Source organism: Engystomops pustulosus, chromosome 10, assembly GCF_040894005.1.
Source record: "Engystomops pustulosus chromosome 10, aEngPut4.maternal, whole genome shotgun sequence".
NCBI classification, from domain to species: domain Eukaryota; kingdom Metazoa; phylum Chordata; class Amphibia; order Anura; family Leptodactylidae; genus Engystomops; species Engystomops pustulosus.
In genome coordinates this window covers 43473777-43495660 of record NC_092420.1, presented here as the reverse complement: position 1 = coordinate 43495660, position 21884 = coordinate 43473777, and the positions used below count along the sequence as shown (strand labels likewise).

The 21884-nt window shown below is 42.6% G+C and overlaps 1 protein-coding gene across 6 annotated transcripts in view; it reads left to right on the top strand.

The window, feature by feature from the left end:
* The window catches only part of DDR2 (discoidin domain receptor tyrosine kinase 2), a 440458-nt gene that overhangs the window by 154680 nt on the left and 263894 nt on the right, over positions 1-21884 (top strand). For all 6 annotated transcript variants that reach the window (XR_011850418.1, XM_072128535.1, XM_072128532.1 and 3 more), the window contains one exon: positions 9363-9510. Coding sequence is in view for 5 of the 6 variants with exons in the window: in XM_072128535.1 (XP_071984636.1) it covers positions 9363-9510 (148 nt within the window). In the remaining variant the exon portion in view is untranslated. The remainder of the gene's footprint in view (positions 1-9362; positions 9511-21884) is intronic.

Here is a 21884-nt window from a genome sequence, read left to right as displayed (position 1 = left end):
CAGCGTCCCTTACAATGTGATGGCAATGTACATTCCACCCCCTGCATCCATGCATGTACTACGCCAGGCGGCACTGTTTGCAACCTCCCACCTACAAGCGAGGAACATATGCATGGGAGACCTCAACATGCTATTAGAACAGGATTTAGACCGTTTTCACAGAATTCAGACATCCCTGACAGGACAGCAGCGTAGCAGTTTGTCACGGTTCCTGACGGAAATGGGCTGGGCGGATTTTTGGAGGCAAAGGCACCCCTTGGTCAAAACATATTCCTGCTATAGTGCTTCGCACAGATCCCTTTCCCGCATAGATTATATTATTGGATCCACAAATATAATTCCACACCTGCAAGATATACAATATATACCCAGAGGAATTTCAGATCATTCCCCAGTGATCTGTGTGGTAGGGCATCGCTCTACTTCTCTAATGCACAAGATTATGATACATCCCTTTTGGCTAGAACTCATAGGAGCATCAGATAGACTACCTGAACAGTTACAGACATTTTTTCAAGCTCACGGCTCAAACGTCAACCACAAATCGCTGTGGGAAGCAACTAAGGCCTACATGCGTACATGCCTACAGTCCTCTATCTCTTATATCAAGAGGGAGTCAGTAAGAAAGGAGGCAGAATTAGCATCACAGTGTCAATCCCTTGAACGACAATACATATCAGACCCAACAGAGGCAAACAGGGCCAAATGGCTACACATAGGCCGTTTATACCTACATGCTCTAAAAGAGAAAGCTGACAATAAGTTATTCTTCTATAAGCAAACTGCCTTTGAATTAGGCAATCAATCAGCAAAGCTACTAGCGCACTTGGCGCGTCAACATACAATGTCCCCACCTATCCTAGTTATTAATGATGAACATGGCTTAAGTCTTGAAACCCACTCTGAAATACTGGCCAGATTCACCGAATTTTATAAAGACCTCTATAGAACTAAAATAGATAAAAATGAAGATGATATTTCACTATATCTAGAGGACCTAAATTTTCCCTCACTGACCCCAGAACAGAGATCCCAATTAGAAAGCCCATCTAGAGTTATAACTCTGGATGAAATAGAAGAGGCGATAGACTGCCTGAATAACAACAAGGCATCAGGTCCAGATGGACTCCCTAAGGAAGTCTATGCCAAGTACAAAGAGCTGCTGATGCCACGTCTACTACTAGAGATGTACTCCACTTCTTTTGAGGCCAGAACCTTGCCCCCTTCCCTATATTAGGCCACGATTGAATTAATTCTCAAGCCAGGGAATGACCCTACAGACTGCGGTTCTTACCGCCCTATAGCATTGCTTAACATAGATTATAAAATACTCACCAGGATCCTAGCGACTAGACTAAACACGGTAATCCTGTCCCTGATCCACTCAGACCAGTGTGGATTTATGCCTGGCAAATCTACATTGGATAATATAAGAAGGGTACAGGTGGTGGCACAGATAGGGCAGGTGACAGGGGAAGATTGGGCCTTGGCCTCTTTAGATACGGCCAAGGTGTTTGACTCCATTGAATGGGCCTTTCTTAAACAATGCCTGCGGAGATTTGGCTTTGGACCAAGGTTCTCAACGTGGATTGACATCTTGTATACCTCTCCAGTCAGCAAACTATTGGTTAATGGAGAATTATCACCCCAATTTGCCCTACATAGAGGGACCCGACAGGGGTGCCCCCTTTCCCCACTCCTTTTTGCCTTGGCAATTGAGGCTTTGGCGTTGAAACTTAGACAGGATAGAGTCTATCAAGGAATAAACATAGGGGAAAGAGAAGACCGGGTTGGCTTATACGCCGACGACATGGTATTATTCATGTCCAACGCCACGACCACATTACCGCATGCCATATCTATTATAAACGAATTTGGGAAGTACTCGGGCCTATGTGTGAACTGGACCAAATGTGTTCTTATGCCGCTGGGCTCCTCTCCCTGGACAGGTCCGGAAGTAGTAGAAAGATTAAGAGTGGTCACAGATTTCACTTACTTAGGTGTCACCATATACAAGACATACCACAACACAAGCAAACGAGTGACAGACCCACTTCTGGAGTTCGCCAAAAACAAATACAAAGCATGGAAAACCCTTCCCCTCTCAACCGCTGGTAGAATTAATCTAGTGAAACTCATCATTCTTCCTAAATGCCTGTATGTACTGCAGCACGCTGCAGTTCCAATTCCAAAAAGATTCTTCAAGACATTACACTCTCTCACAGGCATCTTCATATGGGGAACCTCTAGAGCTAAGCTTGGCCTCTCTATGCTGCAACGCCCTAAAGATGAAGCGGGAATGGCTTTACCAGATTTCTACCACTATTATATAGCGGGACAACTCAAATATGTGAGACACTGGGTAGCAGAACAAATTTTACCAAATGCGAAACACCACCTCCAGCATCATTTAGGCTGTTCCAGTCTATGGCCAGTGTTGGTACCCAACCCTGCCCTTGACCCTCCCTTCCTACCCTTACACAGACTTGCCAGACAAGTATGGCAGGCGGCGACTAAAATTTTGAGATTCACAGATACAATAGCAGAAATACCACTATGGAATAACCCATCCCTACCACAGTTACAGACACTAGAGGGGGAACACCTCTGGAAGGCCATAGGGGTTTGCACGCTTGCGGATGTATTTGAGGCAAACGTTCTACATTCCTTTCAGGAATTACAACAGAAATTTGAGCTAGAGAGGCATTTCTTTTACAGATTTCTCCAGCTGCGACATGCCCTGGAGACTCAGTTCCCATCTCCTAGGACACCTATCTCCTCATACCCGCTGAAAGGGATATGTAAAACACAGGGTCCTAGAGGCATTATATCTGCCTTGTACACCCATCTCACCCAGGAGAAAGGGATAAACAATAGTCTGCCGGTGATTGACAGATGGAAGGCACACATCCCATCCTTAGAGGAGTCTATCAATGACTTATTAGTTGCACACACCAAAGTATCCCCCTCTGTAAATAACAGAATGATTCAGCTATACTTTATCCATCAGGCTTACCTAACACCAGTGCGTATGGCAAGGATGGGCCGCGTACCCACGACCGCCTGCCCCCTGTGTGGCGAGCTAGGGGCTGATTTATGGCACATGAGCTGGATTTGCCCTCCCATACAGGAGTTCTGGAATAACATCACTAACTTCTTATCCACACTAATACACATCCCGGTACCTAAGTCACCTGAGGGATGCCTTTTAGGCCTACTTTCTGAAGAAGATAGGAATATGATTCGGTAAAGAGACCAAAGGGAAGCTCTATTTATGGCCAGAAAGTGCATTGCCCTACGGTGGTATGACCCCAATACCCCAAGCTTGAGCATGTGGAAATCACAAATTAATCAGATTCTATCATATGAAAAACTGGTGTATAAACATCGTAAACGCCCCGATAAATTTGAACAGGTGTGGGGACTTTGGTGCAACTCAAGAGATACTAACTACTCGGCGCGTAGACTTAGACAAGAACTGAGAGATACCATCTCCAATAGGTGAGACGATACTGCAAAGCTGATAAAGTGATGTGCCCCTATAAAGGTGGAAGTTATCCCTGGCTTGACTAGCTGACTAACCCTGGGGGATTGGGAGGGGAGGGTGGGAGATTCTGGATGTGGAGGAGAACCGACCTATTGGAGAAGGCTGACAAGTTTTTCTTTTGTTCTTTGTTTATAACAGTTAATACACGGTTGAGACCGGTAAGATTGCGTTATTGTTCTGGTCACAGCTGTGGTCTTTTTTTATTTTACTCACTTAATACATGGCATAACAAGTTCTTTCAGGCAAACAAGAAGGAGGCGAGACTTGTAATAATAAAAAGACAATGTCTTTATTCAGAACGATACAGCTGTACATACTGAAATGCAAGTTCTGTACTTGTTTGCTTGAATGATATGTATGATATGTTCAATGTGCAATGTATGATATGTTCAATGTGCACTACATGTATGATATAAGCATGCTTTAAAATAAAATCAGTTTAAAAAAAAAAAGAAACCAGTCTGAGATGATTCCAGCTTTATGACATGGCGCATTATCCTGCTGAAAGTAGCCATCAGATGTTGGGTACATTGTGGTCATAAAGGGATGGACATGGTCAACAACAATACTCAGGTAGGCTGTGGCGTTGCAACGATGCTCAATTGGTACCAAGGGATCCAAAGAGTGCCAAGAAAATATTCCCCACACCATGACACCACCACCACCAGCCTGAACCGTTGATACAAGGCAGGATGGATCCATGCTGTTGACGCCAAATTCTGACCCTACCATCCGAATGTCGCAGCAGAAATCGAGACTCATCAGACCAGGCAACTTTTTTTTTTCAATCTTCTACTGTCCAATTCCGATGAGCTTGTGCAAATTGTAGCCTCAGTTTCCTGTTCTTAGCTGAAAGGAGTGGCACCCGGTGTGGTCTTCTGCTGCTGTAGCCCATCTGCCTCAAATTTCAACGTACTGTGCGTTCAGAGATGCTCTTCTGCCTACCTTGGTGGTAACGGGTGGCGATTTGAGTCACTGTTGCCTTTCTATCAGCTCGAACCAGTCTGCCCATTCTTCTCTGACCGCTGGCATCAACAAGGCATTTCCGCCCACAGAACTGCCGCTCACTGGATGTTTTTTCTTTTTTCGGACCATTCTCTGTAAACCCTAGAGATGGTTGTGCGTGAAAATCCCAGTAGATCAGCAGTTTCTGAAATACTCAGACCAGCCATTCTAGCACCAACAACCATGCCACGTTCAAAGGTACGCAAATCACCTTTCTTCCCCATACTGATGCTCGGTTTGAACTGCAGGAGATTGTCTTGACCATGTCTACATGCCGAAATGCACTGAGTGGCCACCATGTGATTGGCTGATTAGAAATTAAGTGTTAACGAGCAGTTGGACAGGTGTACCTAATAAAGTGGCCGGTGAGTGTAAGTCTGTTCATTACTGGAGATTCTCTTTACCCAAAGGAACTGGCTTAACGGCAGTGATTCTAACATATGTCGTGGGTGTGCACTGTAATACCTTAACAAGGTGTTCCTGTCAGTGGGTTTTGTGAATAGGTCTGTGTGTAATACATGATTCTCATAAGACACAGTGACATCAAGAAATTGAATGGAATTAGAAGAGTACACAACTGTTAATTTTATATCTTCACCGATGGTATTGATATACATATGGAACTGTTTGAGTTCCTCAATGGTACCAGACCATAACAGGAAAACATTGTCTATGTATCCACCACTCCCTGGCATGTTGGAAGTGGTGGGACACATAGACAAAGTCCTCCTCAAGCATTGCCATCATGATATTCGTATAATTAGAGGGCATGTTTGCCCCCATGGTGACCGCTTTCAATTGAGTGTAAAACTGATTGCCAAACAATAAATATTTTTCACAAAAATATTAAATTGACGGATATTTATGACAGAGGAGATTTACTTAAACCAAAAAAACAAAATACGCAAAATAGACAGAACTCCCTTTGTGTCCACTTTCTCTGATAAAAGCAACCAAATTTCTAACATCATAAAAAAAACACTGGAAGGTGTTAACCAAGGAACCCACTGGAGTTACAGAATTCCGACATCCCCCTCTCTTTTCTTATAGAGGGGCAAAAAATATTGGCGACCGATTTGTCAAATGTGACGTGGGACCATAAAGGTATCTAGACAAAGGGGCATGATGGGCACAACTCGGTAGCTTCCCCTGCAGGGCTTGCATTAATTGTGCATTAATGCACAGGGGTGAAACTTTTTCACACAATGGCACAACTTATAAGATACGCCATTACCTTACATGCAATAGCTACTATGTGATTTATATGTTATCATGCCCATGTGGACTAAAATATATTGGCGAAACGACAAATGACTTTAAAACCAGGATCACACATCATAAATATATACGATCTGCAAGAAGAAACAGGACTTACCAGTGAGTCGACTTTTTTTTAGAAGGGTCACACCGAATCTCAATTGCCGTTTATCCTTATTGACCATGTCCCTCCCCTAAGAAGAGGGGGTGATAGGGCACTATTATTGAGGAAACGTGAGCTTCAATGGATACACCTTTTAAACACTTTACAGCCATAAGGCCTTAATATTGAGTACTATGTTACCAGCATTATTTAAAATATCCTTCTCTTTATGCACAATCACCAGTATATTGTGGAATGTATGAAATTGCCAATTACTTTGATTGTCCTAATGTTTCTCTTGTACCCTCATATTGTGTATATTCTACTGGGAGAACCTCCATTTCATCCAACTAATTTTGAAATCTCTGTTTTTTCAGGGACAGTTGTTTACAAATAACGGACGGACCAATTTTTTTCACGTCTCCTATATGAATTATGTTTTTTCTTGACAACCCTAATAAAAGTCCCCACACTTACACAGATGATTATTGGAGGTGGGATTATTATCCCAATTGGCGACAACACTTTTGAGGTGTATAGTACTGTATACCCATGGCGACACAGATCTGTGGAGTGATGGATCAGTGACAATTGGGCGGTACTAGACATACTTTGGGTCTTATACAGACTAGGACCCATAAGAATTGTCCAACCATTTAACATGCGCCTTTATTCTTCATTTTCTTTATATTTACCTCTTGACATCCTAACGTATGCTGTTTAAAAAGGGCTGCCCTACTCCAAGATGGCGACCGCTAATGCCATATACCTAATACGCCTGCGCAAGTTTTGACGTACACACCGATGTCATCACTTCCGGCGCTTCTGTTGTTCAAATTTACTATTTCCGGCATCGCACCGAATTATGGCGCACGGCTACAGGTGGTTCCGGATAAACAAAGTAATTTTTTGAATGAAATCAAGGAGACGTGGGGCAGGTCTGAATACCAATGGGAAGGGTTTGATGTTGTAATAAAGCACTATGTCACCTTTTCACTGTTTGCACTTTTTATTATAATGTATGAAATATCAATGCACTTTAAAACTGGTACATGTATTCTTATATTATACAATTGGATTCACTTTGAATGTTTTATCAAATTTTGTTTCACTTTATGGTTGACCAATCAGCAGGTCTGTTGGTCCTTAAGTAGTTGGAGTTGTGTCACATTTGTTATGCTTGAGAAAGGTGCGGATCACCATTTTTCTACAATTATTGGAGTGCTGCCTCTTCACTACTTCTATCTATCTCATATCTATACATCTATCTATTATCTCTCTATCATCTGTCTATCTATATATATATCATATCTATCTATCTATCTATCAATCATACATACATCTTTCTATTTATCTATCTATCCTACCTCCTTTCATTTATCTATTTATCTATCATATCATCTAAAATACACTCCATCTATTTATCTATCACATATCTATCTATCTTCTATCTCATATATATCTATATGCACTGAGTATTATTTAGTAATGCTTTCTGTTGGCAGCAACAGTTACTGGATTGTTTTGTGACCACTATTCTTACTGAGTTTGGTAGATATACCATTCTATATATCTATATCTATATCTATATATATCAGGCACTTGTTGGGAAAATCCAGTCACATTTCTTACTGTATTGGTTCTATATATATTGAGCTGGGCAATGGTGCTGGTGAGAAATTAGTTTATGTGTCATTTGTTTTATTATTTTATGTGAACAAGGCTCCTGGCAGCACAGGAGTGAGATCACTTAGATCAGTGGTGGCGAACCAATGGCACGGGTGCCAGTGGTGGCACTCAGAGACCTCCCATTGGGCACTTAGGCTGTTTCCCAGGCACAGAGTTTGCCAGACATGGCAAACTGCAGTCTCAGACAGTCTGTGTTATTTTAAAGAGACCCATCTTGGGCTGCCTGGGGCTTTAGGAATAGTGAGAAGGTGTGATTAGGGTTGGTTTAGAGCTAGGCCCTACCGTCTTTGAACGGTATTAGGGCACTCAGGCAGCTTTGTTACTGCCATGTTGACACTGAGAAAAGTTAGTGGGTTTTGGGTCACATTTTGGGCACTGACCTCGAAAAGGTTCGCCATCACTGACCTAGATGGTTTGTGGGGAGCAGACAGGAGACAGGATTTAGGCTGGGAGAATCTGCAGTGAAACTCTGACTGGATTTATTTCAGTGCATGCACTGTGTCTCTCAACTACACAGTGGAGAGAGGGGGCATGGCTAACATGTAAATTCTCACTCCGTCTTCAACACTGAGACTACGGAGAGAGCATAGCAATGGCCAGGGACTGCTGAGAGAGGCTGAAAACAGAAAGAAAACTGCTGTATACAGGTGCAAAGAGCAAGATTCGGGTAACCAATCCAATTACAAAAAGGCTTTAAATTCCAAGTCCTGCAACATATAAAAAGTTTTTTTAAATGACGGTTACTCTTTAATACTCACATTCTCAGTGTAATTGAAATGAATTGTTGTGATGTATCACAGAACTTACTCAGAGTTTCATTTCTTGCCAAAATTGAGCATACATAGGGCCACATGTATCACCTGTTTTTTCTGTTGTTTTTGCGCCTTTTCATACTGGCGCACCGTTTTTGCGCCATTTTGTGATTAAACGCCAACAGCAAAAATAACCAGGTTTCCCTCATCTATCCTACAAATCCAGATGTTCATGATATTCATTTAGGAGCAAAAACACTCCAGCCCGAAGTTGGCGTAAACTGAGAAGTAGCACTGAGCCCCTCATTCCCAGCAGCAAAGCTCAGCCAGACACTAGAACAGATAATACAGACATTAGATACGCTGCAGACAGGACCTGCAGACTCTATTTACAGTTCATCACCTTATATTTATAAAACATTCTGCAAAATCCTCAGCTCAGAGCTAAGAACTTTGCAGAATGTTGCAGATACTACAGACAAGTGTCCCCCATGTAAATCTGCACAGTATCCCCCTCAGACACCAGTGCAGATACTGTGCAGAATTACAGGGGTGCAGCAGGAGACCAGCACTGGGGGATCCCCTCCAGGAGAAGCTTCTGCTGAGATCACTGGGTGCTGGGTGTCACACACCTGGGTGCTGCTGTGAGTGTTCTCTTCATTCTGGGATATGAGAGAAGCAGAGAGGAGCTTGTAGCAGAATCACATGTAAGTGCCGAATCTAAAATTGTGCCTGAACTGTGTTCAGGCCTAAACATTCTGGGATGTGGTAGCCTGTGATAATTTGGGCAAAATAGTGCGCCAGACTTTAGGCACAACTAATACACTTAGGCGTACAAAAGTGATAAATGTGGCCCATAGTGTCATTCAGATAAGACAACTTTCTAAAGATTGCATTACATTGTCCTAAAATGTCACAAAGTAGATTTGGGATAGGCCTCTAATAGTAAAATGTACTTATTATTGATGTTAAATTACATGCTATTGTGAAATGATCTTTATTCTTTCAGGTTCTTGATGGCAATGTCAACCCATATGACATAGTGTTAAAGGACCTAGAGCCTCCTATAATTGCCCGTTTTTTACGTTTCATCCCAGTTACTGACCATTCTATGAATGTCTGTCTACGAGTAGAGCTGTATGGCTGTGTTTGGCTCGGTAAGAGTTTATACAATACAATTTGATATAACTTTATTGAACCCCCAGGGGAGAAATGACTTTGTACACAGTGCTCAGGCTTAGCAGTAACTACAATTACAGACAATATGGTTACACCCAATCAATAAAACAAAAAAGAGGTTTCACTTGTTGCTTACTTAGTCTTGTTAATTACATGGTTACAGGCATACATACATACATACATACATACATACATACAAGGGCACACCTGCCATGAGGCGAGTTGAGCATCTCGCCTCAGGTGGCGCGCCTCCTGCTCAACGAGAGGGCGGCATCGGCTGGCACGGAGCTCCCGCATGCCTGACGGGACCGCGTTGCAGCCCTCTGTCAGGCACCTTGCTCCCCGACGCTACCTGCGCCTTGCTCCCGCCCCCCCCCCCCAATGCCGCTGGCACCGAGCTTCCGCCGCCCCCTGGCGGCCTGCATCAAATGCCGGCCGGCCAGCACCATTTTCCAGTGCTCTGTCTGGCACCATGCTCCCGCCGCCTGACAGTGTGCTGCCGCCCCCCACTCTCCCCATACTTTCGCTCTCGCCCATACCTCCACTCCTGGCTCCCCCTCCACTCCTGTCTCAACCCCGCTCCGCTAACGTATCCCCCTTCCAGGCTCTCGGTTCTTGGCTCTCCGCTCCCGGCTCCCTCTCCACTCCCGGCTCCCTCTCCACTCCCATCTCAACCCTGCTGGGCTAACGTATCCCCCCCTACAGGCTCTCAGCTCTCTGCTCCCGGCTCCCCCTCCACTCCAGTCTTAACCCCGCTCCGCTAACGCCCCCCCCCAGCGGTACGCTGGATGCATTTTATACTACATGGTTGTATGCTGTATGCATTTTATAGTACATGGTGATACGCTGTATGCATTTTATACTACATGGCGGCACAATGAATGCATTTTATACTACATGGCGGCACGCTGGATGCATTTTATACTACATGGCGGCACGCTGGATGCATTTTATACCTCATGGCGGCACGCTGGATGCATTTTATACCACATGGTGGCACGCTGGATGCACTTTGCATGGCTTTATTTTTACACCAAACCAATATGATGGATCTGGTCCTGACACTCCCTGATATATTAAATATATGGGTGGGGGGCGTCTCTCTTTGGCTCCCCTCAGGCAGCAGACAGGCGTGGGACACCCCAGCATGCATACATACATACATAAATACATACATAGAGCTGTTCGGGTCACTGTCCACTGTTCCAATAGTGTCGGCGCATTAAGCTGCCATGTGTGGCAACCACCTAAATACAGCGTACTGTGTTTATCCCAATTTCAGCACTAAAATACAGAAATATAACTAGAAATATAAAATTAATAGTTGCAGGGTACATGGAATCGGGATCCTAAAATTGGGGTATGAATGTGAGGTGGGAGTTCTGGTTGGGTTTTTTGGTTGGTACTGGAACTTAGATCTCAACAGCTGCTCCAGGTGCCGAGTGCAACCAGGTACCAGCGCTCTATCACACTTGACTAATGATCTGATGTAATCCGGTGTTGTTGATGTGGTGCTGGTCTCATTATGGGAACCAGGGGGGGCAGCATGTTGGGAATTCACTGTGGGCTGGTGTTTGCGCATGTCTTCTCTAGTGTTCATGCTAAAGAGGTGCCACACCACATGGGACGACAAGACATCCATAGGCCTCCTCGCATAGTGTGCTGGTCTTCAGACAATACTGGTCTGTTTCCTCCGATGCTGTGGACTAGAAGGTGCTGGAGAGTTCCCAGGAGTGGTGCCACTCAAAGCGGGCAAGTCGCAGAGGCCATACAGGGGCAGCATAGGTCTAGGTGGCTGTGAAATGCATAGAGTGCAGCACCAGACAAGAGGGCAAGAGCAGCCGGATCCGCGGGTGGTGGAGGCAGCCAAGACTACATAGATGCAGGAGCAGTAGGGCAGCATTTCTGTAATCGGGCGATGCATCCAGTGTTGATAGACTGACATGGGTCAGGCTGAACTTTGTGGCCCCCACACCACGCTGATGCCGCTGGTGGAATCCTCTGGCTTGGTCTAAAAAATGGAGCACTTGAATGTTGCATATGCTTAACTTAACATATGAAATTCCTTTTAGTGGTAAGAGAACACAAGAACAAAAGTAAAGGTTACTGAGTGAGCATGGCTGTAGAACAATATGTATTTGTACTATATATATATATTGAAAAGCAAAAAGTGGCTATATTAAAATATAACTTTGAATTGGCAGTGGCCGTCACCAAAAGACCCGGCCGTCACTGGCGTGCGCGGGTCTCTATGCTGGCATGCGCGGTGTCCCATTGCGCATGCGCCATTCAAGTATTGCGCTTCCGGCAGTCAGGCCCACCCCCCGTGTGATGTGTACTGATGCCTATGACGCGTCGCTCGTCATGGGAGTGGGTGGATACTCTCAGATATAGATCGGACACACAGGGATTTCCCTATGTATGAGGTAACCGGTTATTCGTGACCCCTTATTGTCCGCAATGCAAAATGTGACATTAGTCATAATAATAGCATATATGGAGAGATAGTACTGTCTGGATGGAGTTTAAAAAAAGGGCTAGAGGATGTATTACATACCGGAACCATAGAAATGGATAAGATACACATCAGTGAAAATTTATATATTTGGAAAAGATATAGACTTAATCGATTATAGAAAGCAGGCATAACTAATGACCTCATTGAGGCCTTTTGGTGCCACCGTATCTAGACGGAATATCCATCTTGATTCACATTGTAGCAATTATTTGTCCCAATTACCCCCTCGTATGGGTCTATCAATCCTCGTGATGCCATGAAATTTCAGTACTTTTGCATCTCCTCCATGTTGGTCATGCACATGTCTTGCTATGGGGGTGTCATGGTGATTTCTTATATCAGATAGATGGGCACCGATTCTCCGTCGGAACTGCATAATCGTTTTTCCCACGTATTCAATGATACAGTCGCAGACAGCCCTATAGATAACCCCTTCCGATTTACAATTAATAAATGTGAGTATGTCAATGGTCTCAGTAGTCACATTTGAGGTAAATCTTTTACAATTCATAATGAAGGGGCATGCTACGCATCCACTGCAGCGATAAGTACCTCTAGTACTATGTGCATCAAGCCAAGTGCTCTGTCTACTTGGGACAAAGTGACTATGCACGAGACGATCTTTCAGGGCTTGTCCCTTCCGGTATGTTATAGAAGGGGATGGTCCTACGACATCTTTGATGTCTGGATCCATGCGTAGTATGTCCCAGTATTTAGTTACAATGTCTCGTGCTGCTTGAGCGCCATTGTTAAAGGTCGTAATGAGTCTAGTGTGGCTATCAGTTTCCTGACGTCTCTTAGTGTCTAACAAGTCAGACCGATTTTGTGTAAGGGCAAACTTATATGCATCCCTAAGAACCCAGTCCTTAGGGATGCATATAAGTTTGCCCTTACACAAAATCGGTCTGACTTGTTTAGTGTACAAAGTCACTGAAGTCCCCCTTAGTGCCACCCCACACGATGAATATGTCATCAATGTAGCGTAGCCAAATCTCACTGGCTACTTGAGCTCATTACATCCGAGAATACGATGGTCTCCTCCCACCAGCCCAGGAGCAAATTGGCATAGGTTGGCGCACAAGGCCAACCCATTGCCGTGCCCCTGAGCTGGTGGTAGTATCGACCGTTGAAGAGAAATACATTTCTTTTAACCCCTTATCACCGACACTAGTTTTCAGCTCAATGACCAGACTCGATTTTTCAAATCTGACATGTCTCACAATAATTGGTTATAACTTCGGAACACTTTAACATATCCTGGTGATTTTGAGAATGTTCTCTCGTGACACATTGTACTTCATGTTAGTTATAAAGTTTAAGTGATAAGTTTTGCGATTTGTTCTGAAAAAAAGTGAAAGTTTGGCAAAAGTTTGTAAAAATTCTTCATTTTCCAAGTTTGAAATGTTCTGCTTTCCAGACAGGAAGTAAAACTAAAAAGCTTGATAATTAACATTTACGGAATATCTGCTTTATGTTGGGATGATATTTTATGCATCCTCTCACTTTTCTAGTATGTTACGAGGTGCAGAACTTTAGGTGTGATTTTTCTCATTTTCATGAAAATTGCTAAAACTCACATTTTGAGGGAAAACTCAGCTTCCAAGTGACTTTGAAGGGCCTAAATAATAGTAACACCCCATAAATGACCCCACTATAGAAACTTCACCCCTCAACGTATGTAAAACAACTTCTATTAAGTCCATTAACCCTTTAAGTGTTTCACATGGGTTAAAACAATATGGACCTGCGATTTAGAAACTATAGAATTTTTTGGGAAAATACATTCATTTAGGCCAAACTGACAGTTTCAGAATAAATTAAATGATGAAACGCACTGCAACGTTTGATGCCCAATTCCTCCCGAGTGGACTGATACCCCATATATGGTGGTAAACTTCTGCATGGGCACACGGCCAAGTATAGAATGAATGGAGGCACCATTCACAGCAGATTTGTATTGTCACATTGTACTACCTATACATTTTTATTTTTTTTGGTAATGCAAACATATGAGGCTTATTTTTTACAGGGGTGAGATACAATGTATAGATAATTCATTTTGTGGGTCTATAGCTTATTCATGAGATTTTATTAACTATTTCAAGGGGGACACAAACAAAATCATCAATTTTTATTTTGGATTTTTAGCATTTTTTTCCCCCCGCTCACCGTAACATAAAAATAATATTTTATCTTTATTCTCTGGTTCATTATGATTGCGGTGATACCTCATTTATATCGTTTTTCTTATCTTTGCTCAATTTTCCTGAGCAAAACCAATATTGGAGAATATTGCATTGTTTTTACTATTGACAACTTTTTAGGGCCATAACTTCTGTATTTTTCTGTTGTCAGACCTGGTTGAGGGCTTATTTTTTGCAAAAAGAGTTGTTCTTTTCAGTCGTATCATATTAGGGAACGTAGCTTTTTTTGATCATATTTTAGAACATTTTTTGGGATGGTGTTTGATGATTGTTTATTACGGGAAGTTTTTCGTAGTTTTTTTTTTGTCGTTCACCGAGCGGGTTCAATATGGATTTAGATTTATTGTACAGATTAATACGGACGCGGTGATACCAAATATGTAAATTTTTCGTGTGTTTTGTGTTTTATATACTGTATTTGCATTATATGTGTAACTGGGGAGACTTTATTTTATTTATTTATTTAATTATTATTATTATTATAAAATTATTTAATCTTTTTTTTTTTACTTTCACATATTTTCCACCTTTTGGCTTGAACAAGCGTTCATCCGATCACTTATTCAAGCCTTATTGAAGTGTATAGTGTAAGTAACTGAGCATGACCGCGGCGTGTAAGGGGTTAAACATCCGGGAACAGAGTTTTTCCGATCCCGGGTGTTAGTGCCGGGTCTGGGCTGTGATATCACAGCCCGACACCGGCACTATGCTGACCTGATGTCCCGAAATCTTCTTCCCGTAGATTCCCGATAGGGCGGTCATTAAGGGGTTAAGGCAAAATTCCAGTATTTGTAATATAAAGCTGTTATGTCCATGATACTGTGTCCCTCTTGAACGCAGAAAATAGGTGACAGCGGTAAGACCTGCTGTATGTGGTATTGATGAGTACAACGCCTCAACATCTATACTTGCCAGGATGGTATCCTTTTGTAAATATATACCCTCCAGGCGTCGAAGAAGGTCAGGTGTATCCCTCGTGTATGAGGGTAAGGCTATGATAAAAGGGCGAAGTACTTTGTCTAAATAGATGCCTAAATTCTGTGTCAAATTATCAACCCCCGATACAATTGGTCGTCCCTTCAAGGGATCAAACCCTTTATGCACCTTGGGAAGGGCATAAAAGGTGGCCATGACTGGATTAGATGGTAGCAGGAAACTATATTCATTTTCATCTATTATTCCCTCATTCTTGGCCAAGGCCAAGTACTGAAATTTCATGGCATCACGAGGATTGATAGATCCATACGTGGGGGTAATTGGGACAAAAAATTGCTACACTGTGAATCAAGATGGATATTCCGTCTAGATACGGTGGCACCAAAAGGCCTCAATGAGGTCATTAGTTATGCCTGCTTTCTATAATCGATTAAGTCTATATCTTTTCCAAATATATAAATTTTCACTGATGTGCATCTTACCCCTTTCTATGGTTCCGGTATGTAATACATGCTCTAGCCCTTTTTTTAAACTCCGTCTAGACAGTACTCTCTCTCCATATATGCTATTATTATGACTAATGTCACATTTTGCATTGCGGACAATAAGGGGTCACGAATAACCGGTTACCTCATACATAGGGAAATCCCTGTGTGTCCGATCTATATCTGAGAGTATCCACCCACTCCCATGACGAGGGACGCGTCATAGGCATCAGTACGCGTCACATGGGGGGCGGGCCTCACTGCCGGAAGCGCACTACTTGAATGGCTCATGCGCAATGGGACACCGCGCACGCCAGTGACGGCCGGGTCTTTTGGAGGAACGGCCACTGCCAATTATCACTATTGCTTACCCCTACATTCGGGGAAGCACTCGTCAGGCATTGATCTCGGTAACTTTATCCGGTGCCGAGTGACCATGTGCTTGGTATCCGCTGATGAACCCCGGAAGAAACCGGGGGAAACGCGTTGGGACTTAATGACATCTGCCTGAAAGGTTTTTCAATACCCTATGGACATCTAGGGACAGCATAGACACCAGGGCAAGTGTGGGACCGCCCTTGTCAGGGTGGGAGCAAAGGGGTGACAGGAGAAGTGAAGACTAGGGCTACCTCTCCACATCGGGGCAACCTGTCCTGAATCATCCCATCATCACAATTGAGCCATGGTCCATCAAGCTGCATGACTGGGTGAGATCATTTCATTTTGTTTTTTCTCTATGTCATTTGTGGTTATTTTGCACAAGGCTCCAGTGATCCACTCTCCTTATTGTAAGAGCATCGTGTGATAGTATTATCTCATGAAATGGCTAAACTAGCTGTGTTCTAATTCATGCTACTCCTGTTCTGGTTATATACGATTACATTCGGTATACACGACTACATTTGTAAGAGCATTGTGAGATAGTATTATCTCATGAAATGGCTGAACCAGCTGTGTCCTGTTTGTATGAGTACTAATCCATGCTACTCTTGTTCTGGTTATACACGATTACATTCTATTGAGTAATGGTGGTCTATAGCTGAGCGGCGTCATTCATTGTTATTTGTGTGTGATCTGTATGTCTCACTTTTTTTATCTTTTGACCTAATTAAAAGTTATATTTTAATATAGCCACTTTTTGCTTTTCAATATCTGATTTATAGTGGTCAGTACTTTGCAATCATTTGGTATCCGCTAAAGTACTGTTTTAGGTCTATAAACTGCGGTACCAATTGGAGATCACCTGGTGCATACAGTTGACTGTTGACCCTGGTGTCTCCTTAGGGGATTGTTTTTGTTGCTTATATTGTTGTGTACTATATATATATTCCTTCAGGTATAGTTAGCAGGTATAAATAATAAGTATAATTCTGCACATGTCCCTGTTAACTACTTTTAAGTTAAGATGGACATAGTATAATATTTCTGCTTAAATACAGTATTTAATGTTTTTCTCAAGGGTAGACTAAATTGATGCTATGACAATATTAAGATTGTATTCTACCCTGTACCATTGTCTCAGCAACAAACATTTTCATAAAAAAAAAAAAAAACCTGCATGTCTTATACAAAACATTTTGTTTCCAATTTATTAACCCCTAGGTGCACCAGGACGTTAAACTACGTCCCTGCGGCTAGATGCTAAGCGCACTGGGACGTAGTATAACGTCCAGCTTATGGGGCCGGCTCACGAACGGAGCCGGCACCAGAAGCAGCGGCTGTCAGCTGCCTGTCACAGCTGACTCGGCGCTGTAACAACCGCGATAGGAGCAGACTCTGATTGCGGGTGTTATCCCCTTACACGCCGCGGTCAAGCATGACCGTAGTGTGTAAGGGTGTTCCTGCTATGGATCGGATCCCCCGTGCCGCTTACCGGGGGAACCGATCCACTTCTGGGAAGCCCCGAAGTCTGCCTAGTGCTGCCCGATGATTCTGGCATTCAGATCCCTTCGGGTCTGACTGTAAACTGTCTACGCATGCTCTACATGCTCAGACAGTTTACACTGATCTAAAATGAAAAAGTATTGTGGAGCAGTGGTTCGCTGGTTCAAGTTCAAGTATGTATAAAGTTAAAAAAAGTTAAAAAACGCTAAAGTTAACACATTAGAATAAATAAAAAATACATAAAATGACACTTTAATAAATAAATAAAGTAAAAAAAACAAACACACAAAACCCCCCACATATTTGGTATTGCTGCGTCCGTAACAATCTGTATAATAAAAACTGAATCGTTACTGGACCTGCACGGTAAACACTGGGGAAAAAAATGCAAGAAACATTCCGAAAAAAGATCATTTTTAATTAATACCTTTAAAAAAATGCTCTAAAAAGTGATTAAAAAATGTTACGCACTCTAAAATAAGAACACTATAAAAAAAAAAACAACTCTTCTCACAAAAAAAAAGCCCCTAACCAGATTTGTCAGCCAAAAAATAAAAAAGTTATGCATATGAAAGTCGGTGATGCTAAAATTTACATTTTTGCCAAATTACTTTTTATTCTGTAAAATGGGAATTTTTTATGTACCAGAAAAGTGCATCTCATGTGGCAAAATATAAGCCCCTATAGGTCCACAATAAAAAAAGAAAAAAAAAAATTATAGCCTGTACAATGTGACAAAGCAAATCTGAGCTGCATTGCGCCTCCTTCCCTTCTATGCCCGGCCGTGCGCCCATACAGCAGGATACCACCACATATGGGGTATCAGTGTACTCGGGAGGAATTGGGTATCAAACTTTCCATTGAATCCATTACAAAATGTTTAATTTTCCACCCAAAATGAATGTATTGTCAAAAAATATTACAATTTGTAGACCAGACCTCCATTTTGTTTTAACCCCCATAAAACACCTAATGGGTTAACAAAGTTCTTAAAAGTGGATTTTCATACGTTGAGGTGTGTAGTTTCCATAATGGGGTCATTAACCCCTTAAGGACGCAGGGTTTTTCAGCTCATTTCTCACTCTCCAACTTCAAAAATCCATAACTTTTTCATTTTTACGTGTACAGACCTGTGTGAGGGCTTATTTTATGCGTAACAAATTTTACTTTCCCGTAATGTTATTTATTTTAACATGCCGTGTACTGCGAAGCTGTAAAAAAATTCCAAATGTGGAAAAATTGAAAAAAAAACGCACGTGCATCACGTTCTTGTGGGCTCAATGTTTTCGACTTTGACTGTGCACTCAAAATAACACCTCAGATTTATTCTTTGGTTCGGTGCGATTGCGGTGATACCAAATTTATATAGGTTTTAATGTGTTTTAATACATTTTCAAAAATTAAACGTATGTGTACAAAAAAGAAAAAACATTTTTGCCATCTTCTGATGCTAATAACTTTTTCATACTTTGGTACCTGGAGATGTGTGAGGGGTCATTTTTTGCAAAATGAGGCAACGTTTTCATTGCTACCATTTTGAGATCTGTGCGACATTTTGATCATTTTTTATTTCATTTTTTATGTTATGTAAAAAGGTGTAAAAGTCGCATTTCGGACATTTGGGCGCCATTTCACGCCTCGGAGGTCACTGCCGCCCATAACCGTTTTTATATTTTGATAGGTCGGGCATTTTGAGACGTGGCGATACCTAATATGTTTGTGATTTTAACTGTTTATTATGTTTTATATCCGTTCTAGGGAAAGGGGGGTGATTTGAATTTTTAATATTTTATTAATTTTTTTTATTTTTTAAACTTTTTTTTTTTCACTATTTTTTAGACCATCTAGGGTACATTAACCCTAGATGGTCAGATCGCTCCTACCATATACTGCAATACTTCTGTATTGCAATATATGGCATTTTTGCAGCACATTCATTACAATGAGCCACTGGGGTTTTTTTGCAAAATGCAGAAACCCCCACCTTTGTATGAAGAGGACTCAGCCCGTGAGCTCTCTTCATACATCCCTTATACCTCTGCGCCGTAGAGCTACGGCGCAGAGCGTTAAGGGGTTAACAATTCTAGCTATTATTTAGGCCTCTCACAGTCAATTAGAAGTTGAGCAAGTCCATCTAAATATTAGTTTTGGTGATTTTCCTAAAGGCCAAAAGATGCTGAGTCCCGTAGGGGTTAAGACAATCCTTCAAAAAGGGCCGCTTCTACCACCTTGCACACAGGCCACCAACCATGTAGAGCAGGTAGGGGGCGCCAGCCTCCATCCTCCACCTGCTCCAAATTACACAAGAATTAATAGCACCTGCATCTTTAGGGCATTGATGTTATTGATAATAAATGAGCAGCACAGGGCTCCCTTTATGTCCTCCTCTATGCGACTCTAAATGTGATGTTTAGAAAGAACGCATGTGTCAAGTAGCTAAGATAAAATAATTAATCCTTTATTTCAAATACACACATAGGAAAATCAAATGGACAAACAGTATAAAAACAATTAAAACACAAGAGAAGCAGATCAACTGCTTCCGTGATGAAAACGTAGCAGGTGCAGTCATGCGATCGTGACTGACATCCTGCAAAAGGACCCCCTAGGACCAACATTTATGAAGAGAATAAATAAATCACTGAAGTACTCCAGTATAAGCAAACTTAAACAGCACAATGCACTAAATGAAATGGACAAAAAGATCCCAAAATAAAGAGGATAATGGGGTACAAGCTGCTGAAGGCTATACTGGAAGGCATGAAATTACCCAAGTGTATTTGAAATAAAGGATTCATTATTTTATCTTAGCTACTTGACACATGCGTTCTTTCTAAATTTCTATGTGCTATCTTGTTCATGTGTGTAGCACCATTTTGATGTGGTTACTGTATTGGGATTTGATTCAGTTCTGAACAAATTCTAAATGTGATGTTATCATAATCATACTGAATGAGTCATCACTAGAGATGAGTGAACATACTCGTCCGAGCTTGAAGCTCATTCGAGCATTAGCATACTCGCAACTGCTCGGTGCTAAGACGAGTATTTCGCCCGCTCGAGAACATGGCATCTCGCTGCATTTAGATTTTTGGCGGCCAGAAACAGAGCCAATCACAAGCCAGGAGACTCTGCAGTACACCCAGCATCACGTGGTACACTTGCATATCGATAGCAGTGGTTGGCTGGCCTGATCAGGTGACCCTGGAATAGACTAGCCCCTGACCACGCTGCTTGGATCATTCCCTGTCTGGATGCCGTTAGGGAGAGAGCTGCTGCTGGTCAGGGATAGCGTTAGGGTGCTAGTAGATTACTGTTAGGCAGGAGTGATTCTCCAAGATCCTTACTGTTAGGCAGGATTGATTCTCCAAGAACCCAACAGCCCTTGTTAGGGCTACATTAGCATTTTTCAAAAGTTAAAGTGACACAGAAGTCACAGAACAAAATCCTTTTGTGTGCTGTCAGTGTAGGTTAGAAACTAGCCATAGCAATCATCTTCTGATGGTTGCTGTGTGATTTCTTTTGCACGTTTTGTTCAATAAAAAAAAAAAAAAAAATGTAAAAAAAATTTACAGTTTATTTTTCTGTTTTGTCTATATAATAGACTTTAATTTTGAAAATGTTGAACCTTAGGGTTAGAGGTAGAGGACGAGAGTGTGGGCGTCCAATTACTGCAGGGGTCAGTGGCCGTCGTCCTGGGCGGGGTTAGACACCACCTGCTGATGAAGGAGCAGGGGAACGCCGCAGAGCTACACTCCCTAGCTCATGTCTCAAGTTACTGGGACTCGTGGTAGAGCACTGTTGAGGCCAGAACAGTGCGAACAGGTGATGTTGTGGATTGCGGACAATGCTTCTAGTCATTTGTCCACCAGTCAATCTTCCACGCAGTCCACCCATGATACCCAAGTGAGCACTCCTCCAGCTCCTCAACCTCCTTCCCTCCAGTCTGCCCCCTTCCAGGAAAATTTGCCATTTGAGGCGGAATACTCTGAGGAACTGTTTTCTGGACCCTTCCCAGAGTCACAAACCACATGTCAAGTTGCTGATGAGCTCTTTCCTAATGCCCAGGTTTTCCACCGGTCGCAGTCTGTGGGCCATGATGACCTTCTTGACGTAGTGGAAGAAGTGTGTAAAGAGGTGTCGGAAGATGAGGAGACATGGTTGTCAGACAGTGGTGAAGTTGTCAGGGCAGGAAGTCTGAGGGGGGAGCAGACTGAGGGATCGGAGGATGATGAGGTGACAGACCCAAGCTGGGTTGATAGGCCGGGTGAACACAGTGCTTGTGAGACTGAGGCGAGTCCTCGACGAGAACAGGTTGGAAGAGG